Source organism: Rutilus rutilus, assembly GCF_951802725.1.
Source record: "Rutilus rutilus genome assembly, chromosome: 17".
Classification (NCBI taxonomy): domain Eukaryota; kingdom Metazoa; phylum Chordata; class Actinopteri; order Cypriniformes; family Leuciscidae; genus Rutilus; species Rutilus rutilus.
This window is the reverse complement of record NC_140230.1, coordinates 6199046-6221062: the sequence shown is the minus strand read 5'-3', so window position 1 is coordinate 6221062 and position 22017 is coordinate 6199046. Positions and strand designations below refer to the sequence as shown.

At 38.2% G+C, this 22017-nt stretch overlaps 2 protein-coding genes across 2 annotated transcripts in view; one reads left to right on the top strand and one right to left on the bottom strand.

Annotated features, from left to right (window-relative positions):
- The window catches only part of ibtk (inhibitor of Bruton agammaglobulinemia tyrosine kinase), a 37274-nt gene extending 20269 nt beyond the window's left edge, over positions 1-17005 (bottom strand). The window contains exons 1-11 of the mRNA XM_084385841.1: positions 16811-17005; positions 11984-12789; positions 11114-11210; positions 9777-9901; positions 5257-5367; positions 5006-5176; positions 4501-4618; positions 4053-4233; positions 3663-3786; positions 1478-1655; positions 1249-1399 (exon numbers count right to left, since the gene is read on the bottom strand). Coding sequence (XP_084241967.1) covers positions 1249-1399; positions 1478-1655; positions 3663-3786; positions 4053-4233; positions 4501-4618; positions 5006-5176; positions 5257-5367; positions 9777-9901; positions 11114-11210; positions 11984-12307 — 1580 coding nt within the window. The 5' untranslated portion in view covers positions 12308-12789; positions 16811-17005. The remainder of the gene's footprint in view (positions 1-1248; positions 1400-1477; positions 1656-3662; positions 3787-4052; positions 4234-4500; positions 4619-5005; positions 5177-5256; positions 5368-9776; positions 9902-11113; positions 11211-11983; positions 12790-16810) is intronic.
- A 1819-nt stretch (positions 17006-18824) lies between these two features.
- On the top strand, positions 18825-21033 carry tpbg (trophoblast glycoprotein). Its single transcript, XM_084385848.1, has 2 exons — positions 18825-18961; positions 19025-21033. Exon 2 carries the CDS (start codon positions 19315-19317, stop codon positions 20458-20460), a length of 1146 nt encoding a protein of 381 aa, XP_084241974.1. The 5' UTR covers positions 18825-18961; positions 19025-19314; the 3' UTR covers positions 20461-21033.
- Positions 21034-22017: the final 984 nt, after the last annotated feature.

The window sequence follows — 22017 nt, the reverse complement described above, 5'->3', positions numbered from 1 at the left end:
TGCCGGGAGGCCACTGTTGCTATAGTAACTAACTACACTTTCACATGCGTCTAATTGACAGATAAATCATGCAATCTAATTTCACTGTTGTTGCTAATGTTGAGGTTATTTCAGCTCCATACAAAGTTTGCTTTGCACATTTAGTTTAAATGCATTGTTAAAGCGGTCAAGCTTTACCATTAAACTGAGCTGTGTGCAAACTGTGCATGCATTTTAGACACTTACATGGTTCTTGCTTCGTCCATGCAATAACTGCTTCCTTGTATGTGTCCAGGTTTCTATTTACTTCAGCTGCTCAGAGCTCTGATAATATCAATATTCACTAAAATATTGAAATGTTAGCGATACAGATTCAAAACGGGAAGTTTTGATTGTTTTTGCACCCAAGTCAGACCTGTCTGTTATTGGCTGAAGCGCATCAGACCTGTCTGTTATTGGCTGAAGCGCATCAGACCTGTCTGTTATTGGCTGAAGCTCAGGGCTCCACCGCTGTAGTTTGAAAAGTGCCTGTCAAATAATAAAAAAAATCGCCCAGTTGCTCCGTAGGCACATTTGTCAAAGTACTTTGTACTTTTGGTGAAAAATAAATGTAGCGAAGTTAAATACTTTATTTTTATTCAACTCAAGTAAAAGTACCACAATTTAATTATACTCAAGAAATAAAATAAAAAAATGAAAAACTTACTTAAGTACAGTAATGAAAGTATTTGTAATGAGTTACTTTCCACCTCTGGCATTTTTTTTAAATATGTAGAACACTTGTATTATTTGATTGCTATCAGGATGTGTTTCAATCAGTTTCAACCAGAATAACAAAAAGTGTTTATGAAAAAAAAAAAAATTCCCTACCCTACCTTTAACTAACCATAGAATTACCATATAGTTAAGATAACATAATAAACAGGTTTATCAACTTTTAAAATGGAGGAGAGAATGCCTCTCATATCTTTTGTTGCTGATATAAGGCAGTAAAAGTTTGTGTCCAATAAAACCATACAGTGTTTAGGCAAAGATTTATCGGTCTATTGGTAACATGGCTGATACTGGTGTAATGTTTTATACTTCTGGTGTTGTTTGTCTTGAAAAACTGTAAATTTGGTTTTAAGGACATTTTGTTTACCTTTGTACGATAAACAGCTTTGATGATCAGAAGGAACTGGAACCATTTACTGACATCAAAAAAACTCAAAAATTCCAAACATGTCTTTAGTCATACACATCTGTGACCTTAGTCATAATTAACTGCACCTGGTTTTGGGATCGGCTTGCAATACTCCGAAGTTTCGTCCGTTAGAATCCATGGTGATGCTGACGGCTCTGTGGACGTAATGAAGCTTCTCCAGACGGATTCGTTCATAAACAACCCCTCCGTCTGAGTGGCCGGACACCTCCATGTTATCTGACACAACACAGCATATCTAGTTTAAAAATTCTATTTTATTTATAACACATTTAGTTAAACTGATGGTCCCAGTACCTTTTTTGTCTACAGCTTTCTTGTACTCTCCCAGCCACTGTCCACTGAAGCCCTCTCCATCCTGAGTAACAAACATCATGCTGTTCTTACTCAGGGCGATGTCTGACATGAAGACCTGTCGTCCATAAGCCCAGCGACACTGCCTCACTGACGTGCCCGTGGAGCGCCAGCAAAACACCTGCAAGAACATCAGAGAATAAACTGAATGAATACAATACCAGCTAAATGGTTGTTAAAGAGATTGATAAAGTGGTTGAAAGGCGCCTTACTGGCTCAAGTCAAATGAGTCCAGGAAAATATCTAGGGCCTTATGAAATCGGTTTTACTTTTTCTCAAAATCAGTTTTTTCTTTTCATTTTTCTGGATTCCCCCATCTTAATTTTACATTTTACAGGTTAAATAAAACTTTAGCAATCAAAAAGCGTATATAATTAACTGAAATCATAAAACATACAGTTTTAACAACAATTTCATAAAAGTTCAACCATTACATTTTACATTTACATTTTTTTCTCCGTTTTAATGGTTTAATAAAATTGTAATAATCAAAAAGGTTTTCCGGGACATTTATTCACAAGACGAATGCGCTAATCCACAGGAAACTGTGTGTTACGTAACGTAAACTGTAACTGACTGTCATAAAAATCTGAACGTCACTGACATCACTGACATTATATGATAGGCTGAGGCTTTTTCCAATGGTAAGAACCACAGACCCTCTCATCTCTCAATAATAAGACAATCTCTGCTTACAAACTGTGCAGAACGAGGAGGCACAAGGACTGGAATTGGGAACCCCTGCACCATTCCATATCGCAATTTGATTAAGTGTACAGTCCTACTTTTTATTTATTCATCCAAAATTGACCAAATTCCATGACATTCTAGTCATTCTTTGTATGACTGGAGTATGCGATTCAGTCCATGTTTTCAGCATCACGGAAATCAAAGGGCCCTACATAATCTTATGTCAGACTAGTCAGAAAAGTAGTAATGCATCTCTCCTCAAAGAAACAAGCCACATGTTTAGAGGGATACACCATTAAATAAACTGACGGAGTGACAAGCTGTAAAGATATAAAAGCATAAAACTCCGGCATATAACCAGACAATTACGCATACATGCTAGGCAAACTAACTGGCGGCATAAGATTAAGCTTTTATTATAGTTTTTTTTTTTTTTTATAAAAATATATAGATAAGAAAACTGGTGCAAAATTAATTAAACATTACTAAAAACTTGGATCCCATTCCACTAACTGGCCTGGTGCAGCTGATAGTCTTTTATCAGGCACGTATTGGCCCACAAGACTGAACATCTTGGTTAAGCAGAAATTATGGGGGGGCGGGGGGGCATTTGGACACTTAAGTAGCTGGAATGGTTAAGTGGTTCAACAACCATTCAAGTAGCCAAGTATTGCTCACAGCATTTTACAAAGAACTTAACAGAGACAAACTACTAACTTATGTCATCTGATGCTAGTACCTTGGAACAAAGTGCTGATTTTGATACTATAGAAAAGTTATTTTACACGGGCTAGGGAATCGTGTTGGTAAATATGGACAGTCACTAGATTGGTTTAGGTCTTACCTGTCCGACTGTTGCCACCGATTTGTGTAAATGAAAATCTGCCTGACCTATTGCAAAATATGGTGTGCCACAAGGCTTGGTCTTAGGACCTTTGTTGTTCTTGCACTTTAGGTGATAATTTTAGGAAACAGAGCATTAGCTGTCACTGTTATGTAGACCACGAACATCTCTATTCTTCTTCCAGATCAGATCATTTTTTCCAAAGATTGTATGTCAAAAAATTTCCATTTGCCAAATTCTTATTACTTTTTCAGACTGACGGTGTGTTTACATCAGCATTGTTGTTGTTCCCCCCGAGAATACAAACAGCATCTTCATCTGACTCTTGAATGATAGATTCTCTCCTTCAGTAAAATAACAAATATCACAACAGGCACTGTGACAACTCCCTCATGAGCATTTTTAGGCAGGAATTTTTGTATGATCAGATGATTATCGGAACAGATTTTTTTTAGGCTTTAACCCAATACCTGAAGTTTTAACCCAATCTCATCTTAAACTTAGTTATACAAGTAATTATTGGGTAATATTTTTATCCTGTTAGAGTCTCTGATGTGCATATTAAAGTTCAGTTCAGTGTCGTATATCACTCACCCTTCCAGTTTCATCTAGAGCCAGAATCACCAGCTTCTCTCCTCCACCATCATGCAGAAGCTGAGAATCAATACGATGATCCAAACTACCACCGCTCACTAGCACTTTTTTCAGGTTCATCTGTCTGGAGAACAACACAAGAACACTGTTGAACTTCCATCCAACTGAACTTTGAATTGGAATATTGCATAAAACATTTCCAAACAAAGCACCATTTCCATCTGCATCATTTTTATGTAGTACCTCAAAATTTGCATAAAATAATGTGGATGGAAACCTAGATTGTGTTAAGTGCCTGTTGCAAATTACATTTCAAGATCTAAAACTGTACAAAATCTGTTTTGCTAAGGCAACATAATTGTCAAACTCTAGTCTCTGAACTCCACTCACTTGGAGGCCAGTTTCTTGCACTGATAATCTGCCAGCAGGTACACATCCCCCTTTTCGGTCACACACACAGTGGCCCCATTGCTCGCAGCCGCCATAGTGATGGTCAAATCCTTGTGGTGCAGAGCGGACACCTGTCGAGGAACAGTCACGCACTTCTCTCCGTTGGGCTCCAGTAGGTAACCTGAATGTATCACAATGGTAGGACCACAACTTTTCATATGGGAAGAGGCAAATGAAGCAAATGCTCTGGTGAAATTGCACGCAGAGGAACTGCGATACACCTGAGAGATTTTAGATCAGTTAAACAATCTGGGATGCCTTTCCCAAAAGCATTGTAAGCAGATTGCCACCAATGGCCCCTACGATCAACTTAGCTCACAATGCTTTTGAGAAACGTAGCCCTGATTGTTTTCTGTGATAAACAGATCTGGGTACTTGAGCCTCTTACCAAGTTGGCCACCATTTAATCCTACGGTATAAACCGCGTCTCGGGTCCAAAGAACAGTGTGGAACCGGCCGGCTGCAACACCAATCACGGACCTCCCTTTCAGGGACTTAGATGTGACCTGTGGTCAATAGAAAATAACAAATATAATTTGTGGAATTATCTAGAGTTTATTAAATTTGTGAAACAGTGCGTCATACATAAAACAAACAAGGGTTCGGATTCACAAAAATCTTCTTAAACGTACACTATGTAACTTTTTTTGTTTAAAAAGTACAATTTATATAATGAGTGAGTACACAATGAATAATAATACAAATCATTTTCAAGAAAGTTAATTCTTCTTAAGTTTTGTCTTAAGAACAGTGTTAGGAATCAACGATAGGAACAATCTCAAGTGTTTTTGGGAGTACAAAATATTCTTGTGTTTTTCTCTTAAGTAAGAAAATGGGAGAACATTTTTTTTTTTTTAAGAATGTTTTGCAAATGTGGCCCCAGGCTGACCGACCTGTTTGGGAACTTGGCTGGAAGCAGGAGGAGGTGCCAGACCCAGCTGATGGTGGGTGTTGAGCCCAAAAGTGTAGACGTAGCCCTCCTCTGTCAGAACGACAGTGTGATCTCGGGCCGCTGCAATCTGTGAGCAGTGATGGGACAAAAGACCCTCCACCATTCGGGGAACCTTTGACGTGAACATGGACACCAAGTCTTAGAAAGCAGATGTGCAGAATATATGTGTTACCCCACACCAAAACATCTTACCAGATATGTCTGTTCATCACCATGTCCAAGTCGTCCGCCCTGTCCGTGTCCACATGTGTACACCTGACCCTTCTGGGACAGGAAGACCGAGTGGAACTTGCACAACACCACCTCAAAAGACACAGAAACACAATGTTGCCATCATCATCATCATCACCATTATCATCATTCAAGATCATGTTTGCACAGGCAGGCATGGTCCTCTTTCTGATATAACTCATAAGCCACACTTATGTAGCACAAGCACGTTATTTTCAGCAAAAGATAAAAAATAGAACTTAGTAAAAGAAGTTAATGTAGAAGCTTAAAAAAAAAAAAAAAATTTATTTGGTAACAAACATGTATTCATTACTTCAATGAGCTCATTGTTTCTGCCTTAAATTAATACAATATTAGCTAACTTTGTGATTTGTATATGTACATTTCTGAAATACATAACTTTGGACACAGTCACCTATGATAACAGATCACTCTAAATTGTAACGTAGACACGCATTTTCTGTAAAGCTGCTTTGAAACAATATGTATTGCGAAAAGCGCTATACAAATAAATGAGAATTTAATTGAATAAAATAAAAACTGACAATTAGCATTTTGGGTTTTTGGCCCAGTAAGTCCAGAAATTTGGATTTTGCCCAATAACTTTCACTTCAAGCATTTTCATTTGATTACCTTGGTTAATTTTTTGTAAGAATGTAGAAGGCATCAAGGAATGAGTAACATGTATGTAACATCCTGTACACTAATATGCCTTAATCTGATCAATTTGAAACCAGAATACACTAAAGTTCAAAAGTTTGGGGTTGGTAAGTTATGTTTTTAATTAAAAATACAGTAAAAACAGTAATATAGTGAAATTACAAGAAACATTTCTTATTATTGTCAGTGTTGAAAACAGTTATATATACTTTTTATTTCAGGATTCTTTGATGAATAGAAAGTTCAAAAGACCATTGTTTGAAATAGAAATCTTTTGTAACATTATAAATGTTTTTACAGTCCCTTTTGATCAATCTAATGCATCACTGACTAATAAACGTATTAATTTCTAGAGGGAAAAAAGTACTGACCCCAAACTTCTAAATGTGGAATGACTGAAAGAAATGAACCCATAAAATGTCCTTTTTAATGATTTCATCTTTCATCTCATAATTCTGTTTTAACAAGAAATAAGTATTGTTGTCATTAAACATTTGCTCAAGATCCTTAGACAAGATGCTATCATTTATATGAAATACTTTTACTTGGGAGGTAAATTCATTCACACAAACACACTTTCTGAAAAGTCACTGACTAATTTGGTAGCTTCAGTTTTAGACACAACCATCGAGACAAGCTGGTTAAATGTCACTGCAAAAATATCAAAGCAAGTGCAACTGCAAAAAAAGGCCTTTTTTCTCTCAGAACCATTTCTGAGCTATGTATGCAATGACAATTAGACCTCTTTTTAGACAAGTGTACCAAACACTTTTGATGCCACCGTAAATACGATGAGTATACGGTGAGATTATTGGTCGATTAAGGAAACCTACAGAATGAATGAACCTGCTGCGTTCTGCTCATCATAAGGGCTTGACTTTTAGCCATGACAGCTTTGCCCTTTCTCTACAGAGCGTGCCAGCTCTGGATTGGCTTGGAGTCGACTACAGCGGGGCAGGGGTTTCGAGGGTCAACATCATCATTAATTTACACACTCCTCAAGGCCAAAACAGAAGCAAGAGATGTTCTGTAAAGTGTCCAAACTCTGCGCCTGAAGAACTGACTGGCACCCGCTCTCCCTCGCTGCCATACGCACGCATTCACAGCGCTTATTTAATCTGCTGCTGTTATCCCTGAATGAATATTTTAATATTTAACTGAAAGCATCTGCAGAACAGCGTGGCAGGACACAATGAGCTTAGGGGGGCATTGGAGAGCTGACGAAAGGGTCGGGAAACAAGATCCGCCATTACAATGAGCACTGTAAAATTAAAGGCCTGCCCTGCACTTCAGAAATTAATCACACACAACCGACTAAACAATGACAAATGAAAGGAGTTGCTGAAGTGTCTTTACATAGGTCAGAAGCATCTCTGGAGGTTTCCCGTCATCCTAAATGGTTGACAGATTTGGCTTACTAAATTCGTTTTGATCGCACCCTTAACCTTCTTGTTCTTCTCCTTTCAAAAAAATGCCAAAATACCAAATGAAAGGCTGACAATGGGATCATGCAACACTACTGGATCACATTTCCCATCCACATATGAGCACATGTTGGTTATCCATCCAAAATGCAAATGAGTCCCCGCTATGACCACGGAAAAAAGGGAAGCTTATACACCGTTCAAAGCATGATGTTGGCATGAGTTGAGCTGTCGGGGTCAAGTATGCCAAAGCGGTGACAATCACCTAGGTGCTCATGCACATCTGCTAAATGCCCGAGTTCCAACACAAAGAGCTTCTCTCCATCAGCTTGAACATAGTTTTCATCCTCGAGGGCATTTTCAAGAACAATTTACAGAGAAGCAAAGAGGTCTAAAGCCCTATTCGCACTGGATTAGTATTACCTGGTGACCTCTAGTCATTTGTAATAATTGCGGAGGTTGTCTGTGATCTTAATCCCGTGCGAATCGGCCGTGTCTGTAATTTGTAAAGTAAAAATTCTCCCGCAAATGACCTACCATATTTTGCCGAACACCGAGGTCCCGTGATAATATTAGTCCCGTGCGAATCGGCATCTCTGTGATTTGGCGGGGTCGTATATCATTTTGTCAAGGTTTTTGTTTCCTGTGCACTTTTTTTATCCATCTTTTGCGAAGAACGGAGTTGGAGTGTTTTGATAGTATTTTGGGTGCTGGGTCATATTGCTATACACCATACAACTAAACAATTTGCAGAAAGCTGAAAACCATCAGAAGAGCAAAAAGAATGATTAGCTGGAGATGGATGACATGTATAGCAGTATGTGGTAAGGAACATTATTCTGTTTATGATATATCATACAGCTAGACCTATAACGACAAGACATGTCCAAGCAATAGCCTAAATTGACATCATATCCGGGAGATAAGTCCGTAAATTTGAGTAAAAAAAAAATCACAGGCTTCGCTTATCCCGTGCGAATGCGCCACACTAAATTCAGATGTGGGGGGGTAATTTCTAAATCACACGTGGTCCCCAGATAATACTAAGCCAGTGCGAATAGGGCTCAAGTCTCCTCAGATGGTTTGCAAGGACTCTTGGAGAACTTTGTTTTGAAGGAGTTCCCCGTTGAGAAGCCCGTTATCAAGGCAACACTAGCAGGTCCTCTGTTTTTCACCGTCCTCTGTTGTCACACATAACCCTGGGGAGTTTTAGACCCAGTCTGCATAAATAAACCCTGAGGAATAGCATTGCAGATGAGGATTTCACTGCATTATGTGCCGCATCAGCAAAAATGTATCTAAAAAGAAGTAATAAGATGAAGAGAAGTTTGAGAGTGACCACATCGTAAATATTATCACTAAAGTCACCAAGAGATCAAAATCTTTTTTTTTATTTATAATTAATTATATATCAGTGCACATTATCTTTTTTTTTTTTTTATTCAAATCTTTGATCAAAATAACTTCTCCCTCTTGCAGCGACATCTCTCCTCTTCTCTGATGATGTGTTGACTGGCATGAGGGTGGGGCAACCTGTCACTCACAAGAGATCCACCAATAGCAAACCACAACCATCCAATCAATTCCCAATGGACAAAAAGAAGTTTCAAGCCTACATTTTGTCTTGTTGCAGAAGCGGTTCACTCGTATATACGTCACAGTAGGGAAGAAAAAGTCTATCGCAACTTCCGCTTCATGACGACTTTAATGAAAACTTTTGAAGAAGAAAACCAGCAAAGAAATGTGAAAATAGTAAAAAAAAAAAAAAAGGTAACACTTTATTTAGATGGTTCACTTTAGACATTCTACTAATTATAAGAAACTTTGCAACTACATGTCAACTAACTCTCTAAAGTCCCGATTATCTTGATGGTTCTACAGATTATCTTAACAGATTCTCCTGTGGTGTGAGGTGTGTTAAGAGTGATTGAATCTGCTCGGAAGAACGCCGGGGCCTCACCGATATCAAACTGTAATCCAACATGTTGATTTTTGACGTGTGTGGAAGAAACCCAGAGGACAAACCCGCACGAACTCTATAGATTGTCACATGGAATGAAACAATACCCAATCAGAAAGCAAAGATGATGGGAGACAGAAGCATAACACGACTTAATCCAAAACTTTTTCTTGAATTTTCTGTAAAACCCAGTGCAAACACTATTATCGCCATTTCTTCTTTCCCGTCGTCCATCACTTTGATCGTGAGAGACTTTGTGAGATTTCCTGTGTTCACAGTCGGGACTCTGGCTGTTTGTGAATGGAATCTTGGTCTACACACTATGAACAAAACTGTTAAATCTATGATTTTATTTATCGTTATGTTTACAGACTCTAGTGGACCATCACAATAAAGTGTAACCTAAAAAAAAAAAAGAAAAACTAAAAGACATTTACCTGCTTCACATAGATCCCAGACCTTGAAAACAGGTCCACGATCTCAGGATGGTGTCTGCTCTCCTGGTTTCCATGTCCGAGACTAAAATTTGTGTTGTTTCCCCAAGTGTACACTTCAGTAGGGTCTGAAATGAGATCAGAACAAGGACACAAGTTATCCACTTGTTTTAATGCGCTGAATACTGTTTCTAGGTCCAAGCCTCCAATCCATTTCATATCACACATTAAAGGGATAGTTCACCCAAAAATGAAAATTCTGTCATCATTTACTCTCCTTCAAGTTGTTTCAAACCTGTATGAGTTTCTTTGTTCTGCTGAACACAAAAGAAGATATTTGGAAGAATGTTTGTAATCAACAGATCTCGGTCCCCATAGACTTCCATAGTAGGAAAAAAATATACTATGGTAGTCAATGGGGACCGAGATCTGTTTGATTACAAACATTCTTCCAAATATCTTCTTTTGTGTTCAGCAGAACAAAGAAACTCATACAGGTTTGGAACAACTTGAGGGTGAGTAAACAATGATAGAATTTTCATTTTTGGGTGAACTATCCCTTTAAGCGAAGCTTTTAAAACTCATGGTGTACACTACAATCTTTATGCTCACGGCATCCCAGACACCAATATTTTAACGATTCATAAAGAGATGAATCACTGCCTGGCCAACTGAGTTTTCGGTATAGAGATAGAGATAAAGATTAGGATCATGCTATTTCTGAAGTATTACAGTGTATATTAGCACCATTTGTCATTTGCTTTGAGTGTTGGACCCGGAAATGTGACGTGTGACAAGTTTTGGTTTATTGATTTAAGGTTTAAGCCAAAAGTAAACTCTCATTTTAAATCTTTCTCCTCATGTCATTCCAAACCAGCATGTTCCCTATATTTCATTTTTAATAATATTCTTGCCGTTTTTTTTCCACTGAATGAAAGAAGTCAGTGATCAGGGACCGTGAAGCGTCCCAAAAGAGTTCTACGAGATTGCCAAATATCATTCACACTTTTGAATGACGCAAAACACCAGTTTTGACATCAATGAAACCAAACACCATTGGTTCTGACAGGTCTCATAACAGGATGCCATGCGTCAGCTACTGTTGTGTTTTGTCATGACAACCACTGGTCACTGTATGCTTTTACTGAATAATAATAAACGCATCATATTTCTCAAAAGTTCTAACTTTGATTATAACTAAGAATCATGCAAGTTTGGAACAATTTGAGGATCACTAAATGAGGACAGAATTTTAATTTAGAGGTATTATTGTTATAAGTACTACATTAACACTGGTACAATCATAAATATTAAGAAGGTCATTAGCCCATTTTAATTACCAGTGTTTCGGAACACAACATGAGCGGGGCGGTCCTTCATGGTGAGGTCTAGGACAGAGAGACCCTCCTTGTCCTGGATGGACAGTCCTCCACCATGCTGGAACACAAAGATACATAGACCAATGAAAGACAACAATGCAAACCAATAAACCAATAGAATTGGGAGGAAAAGATAAAGCAGTTCCGGTGACTCTCAGTCCACTGGGTTTCAAAATCTGCAGGAGTTTTCAACTGTGATTGACTAATATATCATTCAGACCAATTAATCAGGCATCATTTGCTCATTTTGAGATTATTGGCATAAAACGATAATACCCACTTGGCTAAATTAACAGAAGTATTATATTACTTGTGTAACAGTTCCAGAAGTGACCGGCTTTGGATGAAAATGCACATTTTTGGTGTTCATATTTTAACAGTTGAAGTGTCCAACTGCAATTTAATTTAGCAATTTTCTGCATAATTTAAAGGTATAGTTCACCCAAAAATGAATATTTTGTCATCATTAACACCCTCATGTTGTTCCAAACCTGTATGAGTATTATTTTTAAGAGATATTTTAATGAATGTTGGTAATCAAACAGTTGGCGTCACCCATTGACTTCCATAGTAGGAAAAAATAAAATACAATGGAAGTCAATGGGTGACGCCAACATTCTTTAAAATATCTTCTTTTGTGTTGAACAGAAGAAAGAAACTCATACAGGTTTGGAACAACATTAGGGTGAGCAAATGGTGACAGAATTCTCATTTTTGGGTGAACAATCCCTTTAACTTCATTAAATTCCTTTAAAATGTATATTGATATTATACTGGCCATTGGTAACCCATCTCTCTAATATTGGCAAAGGTTAATGAACCAGTTCTCACCTTGATGAGCGTCATGAGGCAGTGAATTTGCCCATAGAAGGCGCTGCGGTGCAGTGCGGTCCACCCAGACTCCTTGTCCTTCGCCAGCAGGTCGGCATGTTTACGGTCCAGGAGCCACTGAAGCAGGTCCCGTTTCCCCAGAGAGGCAGCGAGGTGCAGAGCCGTGCGCCCAAACTCATCCCGCAGGGTGGCTGCGTTGTGACAGTGGACAGAGAGAAAGCCCCGCAGACGCCCCTCCGAACCGCTGGTCAAAGCGGCGATCACTTCATCAGCGTGCCTTTCGGAGCGGCACTTCGGTGTGCAGTCTGGGCTTCCCAGACTCATTTTAGCTGAGTTACAACACCAGAGTAATCCAAAACACCCACAAGCTTAAGCTTTGATTTCTCACACTTTCTAGCAATAAATTAAGGAAAACAGAATGAAAAAACAGGGAATACGTTTAGCCTTGCTGTGAATTTCAGGGCGCTAGAATTGTGCGCGTGTTGAGGTTCCACGGCACCCTAGCGGCCCCAGAGAGAAGATCTACCTCATCTCAGTCCACCATCTCAGCAACACACTCGACAAAACCTTTGGAACAATCATTTGCATCAAAGAAAATTAAAAAAGAAATTCTGTACAAAATCATACAAATATATTCCAGTTGACTCAAAAATAAGTTAACCTGTAATGTGTGTATCGTATTTTACAAAAGGCAAATCCTTCAGTTCTTTGTACTGTCCAGCCAAAAAGTCCATCCACTTTGAGGGGAAAGACTCCTTCCCCCCAAAACTCTCCACCATTTAAGCCTCCATAATTGCAAAAGGTGCCTGAAAAGAGAGAATGTCTTTCAGATTAATATCCACAACAACAATCCCACCAAAATTCAAATTAAGCTGCACATCACCCTAGGGGTTGAACGACCTCAGAATTTTTGAAGTCGATAGACATGTGATTAAAGTCAAGTTGACGTTGACTAATCGCTGATGACGTTTTTAATAAAAACACAAGAGATGCGAATGCTTTGCAACGTGCCACAAGTTGCAACTAGAGGCAAAAGTTTGATGTTGGCTTGAGAAGCATGAACCTCGAGCTGGGCATATGACAGAACGATGCCCACAGTGCCATTGCGCTTACATAACGGCTTATTTTTATCAGTTACTTTGTATATGGGTCGTTATATTTCTTACAGATTTCTGCTCGTCCTAAATGACATACATATAAAGTAGCACCTGGTAAGATTACATTTATTTGAATGCATTAGTGAGAGAACAATTGCGTGCGTATATTAGTCCTACCTGTCTGTGCAGTGTCTCTCTACTAATAGTAAAGCTGTGGGTTTTAGGTACTTTAAAAAACAGAAAGAAATATATGACAGAACTTTTCGATTTTTAAGCTATTTTTTAAATAAATAACAGGACAACATTGATAGTAAGTTTCTGCGCTACTGAATGTTTCGCACGATCTATACATGATGTGCAAGCTACTGTCTATGAGTGTGCGTTACAATGCACATTAGTTTAGAGCTTACCTGAACAAACTGTTTAAAACATGCATTTACCCGATATTGAGATGGTATAAACACACATAACTTGTGGAGCGGAGTATGCATTTATTTGTCATTTTAACTAGTGTTGGACTGATATTGTTTTTGTTTTGTTTTTTTATGGCCAACGTGGATATCTTAAAGGGATAGTTCACTTTGAAATTAATTTTTGATATGTTTTAGCTTACCTCAAGGGCATCCAAGATGTAGGTGTCTTTGTTTCCGCAGTAGTTTCAATTTTGATATTTTTAGGTCAAACCGTTCTTGTCTGTCAGTCATATAATGCAGGTCGATGGTCACTGGCTCAAAACCCAAGCACAGAGTCCAAATTAAAACAATTCCCCATCATAAGTACACATTGATGGCCTAAGACACGAAACGAGCGGTTTGTGTGAGAAAACGAACAGTATTTATATCGTTGTTATCTCTTGAAAACAGCACACGTCCAAATGATCTGACGGCGCGGGCGGGTATAGATATATACATAGATGTCGCCTTGGCTACTGCAGTTCATTGGAACGAAACCGTAGCCAAGGCGACATCTATGTATATATCTATACCCGCCCGCGCCGTCAGATCATTTGGACGTGTGCTGTTTTCAAGAGATAACAACGATATAAATACTGTTCGTTTTCTCACACAAACCGCTCGTTTCGTGTCTTAGGCCATCAATGTGTACTTATGATGGGGAATTGTTTCATTTGGACGTGGGGAATTGTTTTAATTTGGACTCTGTGCTTGTGTTTTGAGACAGTGACCATAGACCTGCATTATATGACTGACAGACAAGAACGGTTTGACCTAAAAATATCAAAATTGAAACTACTGCGGAAACAAAGACACCTACATCTTGGATGCCCTTGAGGTAAGCTAAAACATATCAAAAATTAATTTCAAAGTGAACTATCCCTTTAAAGAGCAGGGTGCCAGATGGCTGATAAATATGGCTTTTATTATTATTTAATATGTAATCAATTAGAAATAAATAATTAGAAATTTTAAGATTTAAAAAATAATTCTGTAAAATAAACAGACTTGCACTTTAGATGGTAACTTCTTGATTCCGTAATCCTATCTCACTATTTTTCACAAATAAAGAAATTGTTTAAAAAAAATAATAATAAATGAAGTGAACACTAACCAAAAGGGCTCCCAGTAATCCGGTAAGTTTGAGCACACTGGGAATCATATTTTTTTCAAATAACTAAGACAAAGTGACACTAATTTAACATATAGCACACGGTGAAAAAGAAATTAATATGGCATTGAGGGTGACTGGATGTAGTGCACCATAGTTTGAAATCAAGGTTTTAAAGTGTGTTGATCGTGCGTGACTGCAAGGTTTCTAAGATTACATTTTTATTAGATATATTTAAAAATTTGTTTAAATGATATAAATCCGTATTCGCTGAATTATGACGGTAAATGAGAGATTATTATAGTGTTTTCCTTTCTATTCTTTTTTGTATTTTAACTGATGGAAATGAAGCGTAAAAATCATGGACTTAAAAGATTTCTTCTCCTGTGGCCCCCTCTATTGGACAGCATTAGTATTACAGCCAATGCAAATCTATGGGATTTTTTTGGGGGCATTTAGATTGTAATTTCTATGAAAACCTTAAGTCCGATCAGTTAGAAAAGATATGGCACACTAAGTCAGAACAGTCTGAAGGTCTTTTGCCAGTAGTCTTCTGCAAGGCGGCCTTGTTGTTAGTGTCAAAAAGCACATGATCAGCGACTAATCAATGTCAAGCTTAAAGCGTCATGGCAGAGCATTAAAGGTGCAGCAAGAGTATTCTGAGAAACGCTGTTGAAAGTGGATCGGACAGAGTACGAAAACACACTTGTAGTCAAATAGCAGTAAGGGGCGTGTCCACTCATGAGGGGGGAAGTGCATGTGTTGCATAAGATGCATCTGAAATCACATACTTCCCTACTATACAGTAGGCGAAAGACAGTATGTGACAAAAGTAGTATGTCTGAATTCACAGTACTCATAAAAGAGTAGGCAAAAAGCACCCCGATGACTTCTTCCAGGAAGATTCTGAAGTGTGCATACGATGGACTTTACTATCTTATGAGGCCACGGGAGAGGATTTGTGAATGGCAGTGAAGCGAAGTAACTGGTGCTGGTAGGTCACGTGATAATGACAACATGGCGAATTTAGTACGTCCAGATTACATTCATACTACACACACTCATTCTAAATAGAACGTACTGTTTTAATGGTCGTGAAGTAATTTATTCAAAATAAGTACCTACTCAAGAGAGCATGCCAGTTCGGATGCAGCCATAACGAACTTGTGAATATGGGGGCGGAGCTATCAAGAACGGGGTGTGGTCCTGTTGGGTAGGGGCGTGTTTGTTTTGGTGATTTCAAATATCAAGTTTCTCAGATATTGCTTACTGCACCTTTAAAGTCGACAAGTCTGTGCAACCCCTACATCATACTAAAGCACTTCTGTTGTGCCTTGATTTGTGACTAGACAACACCCTTTGAAAATGTAGTTTAAAAATATTGATTTATCTGATTTAATAATATAAAATTGTACATGTTTCTTCAATTATGAACACCTTTGGTCATGTAGAATTTTTTTTTTACCTCACTAGTTTGTCCCACAAACAATATTCAACAGTGGACCCTGTTGCGGTAATAATAGTAATAAAATGTACTAAAATTATTATAGCTTTTATAGGTCATACTTTACGATTAGGTCTGGTCTTATATAAAAAAAAGATAAAATCTATACAAAATTGGCATTAGAAAAGTAGTAAAATAAATGACAAAATAATGCAAAGTTTCTATATGACCATGTGAATAAAAAGTGCACATAGTTGAAGAAACAGCCCAGCATTATCAAGTGCCACACTTGGCAGAGCAGTAGTTTGACACCTTCCCAATCCCTCCATCAGCTAAATATGGCTTCAGTCTTGCATCAGTTTCTGGATATTTCATAACTTTGTGACCCCAAATCCAATACTTTAACCTATTAAAATCACATATTTGAACAAATAAGTCTGTTGAAAGCGTTTGTTAACATTTGCAGACTGCAAACCTCTCATGTAATGTCAGTCAGGGACAATCAAGCTACACACTCATCAAGCTTTAATATGTGGTGAAAATGAACTCGTTACAGCACGGGACAGTTCGTGAATATCAATAACAGGACATAGGAGATGTGTGACGAAGTCTCTGTTCTGAGTCACTGACACATCATCATCATTTTTATGAACCATATTGGGCTGAACTATGTACTGAAAGACTGCCAGATTAAAAGACAACGCGCTGATATCTCTCACTCACCTGACGCTAGATGAAAGAAAAGGCCATGTTAGTGTTTTTCCCTATGCGACAGATCCAGAGAAACATCTTTAAAGGAAAGATTGGTGTTTTGCGGTAAATATGTTGCAGCAGAAGATACTAGTCGATTAAGTAAGATCTAGAGGCGGAGGCACACAAGAGTAAAACGAATTCTGATTGGCCCATTAGACATGTATCCTTGCATTTCATTGGACAATTCACCTTGCAGCCTTGTATTGTTATTTGTGATAGGACAGTTCGACATGTAAAAGACTTAGCAGTATATAACCAGTCTTGCACTTGTGACACAAATTTTAATGGAGGCACTCAAGTAATTTATGATTATGCATCCATGGCTTGTTAGACGGACTAGCGAGTGGGCAAGGGAGTCCCCTCTCTTGCGTAGGCGCTGTGGGCGGGGCTTACGGGGCATACCTTCCACAGGAGTCACATGACTATCACGTCAACCAGATAATTAGTATGTTTTTTTTAAAAGAAGGAAATCTCTCAGCTGCTTTAATTCTTTCTTGCACGAATAAATGTGTATTAATAGCGGTGATTAGAATGGAAAATTATTAAAATGAAACATCATCCTTATATATATATTTTTTTTTCTTTTAGACTACCATTATTTTTTCTTTTATTATGTTTTTATTAGGCTATCATTAAAGCTGAAGAGTTTATAGTACCTCTTCAGTACTGACTTATTTAATATAGTTTATATATATATATATATATATATATATATATAGACAAGTATCCTGCCAATTGTATTTCGGCTACAGTCTTTATTGATTATATCAAAACTTCATTTAGGTGAATTTAGGTTGATTGGGGCACTTTATTCCAAGTTATCTCAATAGCAAAAATAATGTATGTAAAAAAAAGAAAAGTACTTGTGTTTATAAGGTTTCTATTTTTCTATTAGTATAGTTACCTGTCTAAAACATCATCATTCTTATACTTTTTTAATGTATTTTTTTTTATTTTATTTTTTTTTATATTATTAAAAACAAGCGTATAGCACCTCTTCAGTACAGACTTATTAAAGGCCCACTGAGGTGCCTTGAAACTTGCAGCATTATTCAATTTGGTGACGTAATTTCCACTGAAACAAGAAGACAGGGCGGGACATATCGAACAACTCCTCCCCTTTTTTTAAATAGCCAATAGCGTTTCGTTTATGTCATAGGTCGGCCACTGCCAGAGCCATTGAGCTCGATAAAGCCACAGTTTCCTCCTAATCTCTAACCGTTTCTCCACCATATTGCTTTAAAAATATAGCATCCTGTGCAGAATTCAAATCCAATATGTTTTCTGATCTGCGCCGACTCGCGCATTTGATCCGCTCAGTGCTGTCGTGTCTCTGGACCGGAGCTTACTGTGTGCGCGCTGCGGTGGTTCACGCGACTCTAACGTGAAACCAGACTTCATTCGCCTCAATGGAAAGCATATTTACTTATTGAATATTATAGTAAATGTGTGAAGTGAAAGAGTGATCGATATCAGCTGCAACTTCAGTGTCTTTTTATAATGTAGGGGGAGGAGCTTCAAATTCTAGAGAGCATTTGATTGGACAGAAAATCTGATGAGAAGCTGAAATGCAGAGTGATGTCATCAAAATCGTTGATCCATATTGGCATTTTGAATGCATATCTTCTAAATGTTGAATTCATTGAAGCACACTAGTTTATAGATAACAGTAATGCTAACATATTCACACTAAAAGCCAAAAAACTAAAAATCTTATTTCATGGGGACTTTAAATACATATAGCACCTCGCCCGTAATGATTACTTGTATTTACAGTGTCTATTTGTTATAGCATAACTATATTTAGTTATTTAAATGAATGTACTCGTGGCGTGTTTATAGTTTTATGCCAAGAACGTTTGTATTTACTTGTAGCCTACATTCCCCCGAAAAGAATGTACCACCTGGCTGGAAAACTTCACAACTCTGCTGCTGGTAACGTGTGTGGTCCTCGACGCCCCCCGTACGCGTGTAATGGTACAGTCCGGTGAATAGCGTTCAGTGTGGATTCAGGGAGCGACGGGGGAGACTCATTTACCGCGAGCAGCGCGAGCGTTGCGGGACGCTGAGATGACGAGCCCCGAGAATAACTCAACAAACGCGGGGAAAACACGTTTATAGGTTTGTGGATCTACTGTGCCCTTTTCAAGACCTTTAATAACAAATCGGTATTGTTTTGGACAGGAATCGCTCGTAGGATTGGGCACTACTTTTGGTGGAACTCATGAAAAGAAGAGAAACATATTTGGAACTTGAAGAAACGTGCGGTTTTGATGCACATGAAGAACTAAACCCATCTCATCTCTCCTTTGCTTTGTACTGGAACTGAGGAGGTAAGGAAGCTCATCCTGAATGAAAGAACAAAGAAAAATGTGAGACTTTACGTTAAACGGTCGTTTGAGAAGCGCGTTCGCGTTCCTTTCATCTCTGTGGAGAGAATTGCTTTCACGCAGTTTGATTTATATCGCTTCAAAATGTCCAATGTTGGATTATTGCGTTTGCTTCAACTTCAGGGGAAACAAAAGAATATGTGTAACCTGACTCTCTGTGTTTTACTCGTCCTGACGTGCTCCTGCTCATCTTTATCTTTATGTCCTGCCCATTGCTCGTGCGAAAGCACAGTGGTGAACTGTGTTAGCCAAAACTTGAGCTCCATCCCACAACCCCTTCCAGAAAACATCACCACACTTAACCTCAGTGGAAACAATATAAGGATTCTGAACAATGAATCTTTCCCCAAGCCTTTGGAGCATTTAACACACCTTTATGTGTCTGGAAGCCAAATGGAGCAATTGGACTCTATGGTGTTTAAAAACTTGCCAAGTCTGCGTTTACTAGACCTCAGCAACAACAGGATTTCAGAGTTTAACATTGAGGCTTTACCTCAAGACAACAAGATTGAAGTTTTAAACCTCAGCAAATCCTTATACAATCACTCCTACGTGGGTGTGTTTGCAGATATTTTCAAACGCAGCCTATCTAAAGTTTCCCATCTTGATTTGTCCAATAATGACCTGGTGTTCCTTCCGGAGGGCATATTCACAGATTTGTCAGACTTAACTGTTTTGGATTTGAGGAACAACACCCTTGTTTCATTCGGGAATGATACATTTGTGAATCCTGCACTTAAAGAGTTGGACTTAAGAGACAACGCGTTAAAAGTCCTGTCAAACGTGACCCTGGCGGAGCTCAGTTTGATCCCTGATTTGCGAGTCAGTCTCTCAGGAAACCCCTGGCGCTGTGATTGCGACATCGAGGACATGCTGATTTGGTTAGAGAGACATGACTTTGTGGTGGACAAATTAAACTTGACCTGTTCTTTCCCAAAAGAGCTGAAAAATGCACCACTTTTACATCTAGAACAACCACATATCCCGTGCTGGAGCAACAATGGAGATGTGGATCGTGCTCTGGAGCCCTCATATGTGTTTTTGGGGATGGTTCTTGCCCTCATTGGGGTCATTTTCCTCGTGGTCCTTTACCTTAACAGGAAAGGGATCAAGAAGTGGATTTACAATATCCGAGACGCGTGCAGAGATCATATGGAGGGATACCATTACAGATACGAGATCAACTCAGACCCACGGCTAGCCAACCTCAGCCTCAACTCCGATGTGTGACGAGACATTCTTGGAAAACTGGCTTGCACAACTGGCACGCAATGATCTGACTCTAGCTTTGCATGAATACATAGGCCTATATAACTGTAGAGGTTTGCTGTGACATGCATTCTTTTCTGTCGGATAGGACAGTAACTGGATTCTGCAAGGATCAACCCTGTTATGCTCGCCTTCAGCTCAATCATATATGCTGGTGTGTTGCTATAATGTTGTCCAGTGATGCATGAATCAAGAACATTTACAATTCATATTTCCCTTTTTTATACAATGGATGATGGGACTGTGGATGGGTTTGTCTTTTCTGATGAAATACGAAATTCTGATTACAGAGTAACCGGCAAAATGTCTGAACAAACTGTAATTGTTTAATGTTATTTTTATAGCTTAATTCATTTCTTCTGCAAAAAAATACTGCCATGCATGTATTTAAGTATTTTTTTTCATTGATGTAAAATTATGGCAATATCCACTTTTTTATGATGAGTTATTTGGTTTTATATTTACATTTGTTGACTGGACATAGATCAACTTTTTTTCTCGGGATGCCCTGTTGAATTAAAGGTCTTGCACTGATCTTTTTTCTCCAGTCCAGTGATTTTTAGGTTTAGAGAGGTGCGTAAAGCTAATGACACTTCATAACCACTACTTGATTACATTATCTGGTAAATTGATCACATATACCCAGTTTCACATTGAAGACTGTTTTAAAGTATTTGCAAAACTGTTTATTATCCTTCAGGCCGTGAGGATAGACCACAGTAAAACAGGACCTTACATCTACTCAAGGTGCTGAAGCTGAAGAGATTTGCTTAACAATCAAAAACATCTGTTTGTGAGAGGCCTGCGGATCCTCACATTATATTAAAATGACAAACATTATAGACATTCATGCAGCGGTAATCATGCCTGATCATTTCCAGAAACAGAACTAATAGCCAGCATTTATTAGCTTGTTATTTGTGATGTTTATGCTTGTGAAGCACTGCACATGAGTTGGCATGAAATTAAAATGGACTTCTTAATGCACATACCCTGGTCTTGTTGGGCATGTTATTTTGAAAAATTAATATTATTTTTTCATTTTTATCAGTGTAATCATTTTGCCATCTCTGACACACAATTTTTATTCAGCTGACATCAGAAAACTATGAAGCCCCTTAGGGCTGTTTTTGTAAAAAAAAAAAAAAAAAAAAAATATATATATATATATATATATATATATTTGATGCATATATGTTCGATGTTTGATGCATCCTATCTCATTTTTTTACCGTCACCTTGTCCCTCCCCCTCGAAACCACCTCATTTCAATCTTTTACACAACACTCACTTGTAATGATTCAATTAATTCTGATAAAAAATAAAAAAAAACTCATTTAAATTATGTTGCATTTGCTAATATGTTGGACTACACAACTAAAAACAGCATTGCACATTGACTTGAGACACAAGCTATGCTCTCATGTGTTGGAATCATTGGCTTTTCTGTCCATAACATGCAGGCAGTGGTTTGGTATTCAACAATAAGAAAATATGCTAAAGTATGTGACGCATTAA

Excerpts from the sequence above, each read along its gene's own strand:
- tpbg (XM_084385848.1), top strand. The coding sequence starts at position 19,315 with ATGTCCAATGTTGGATTATTGCGTTTGCTTCAACTTCAGGGGAAACAA.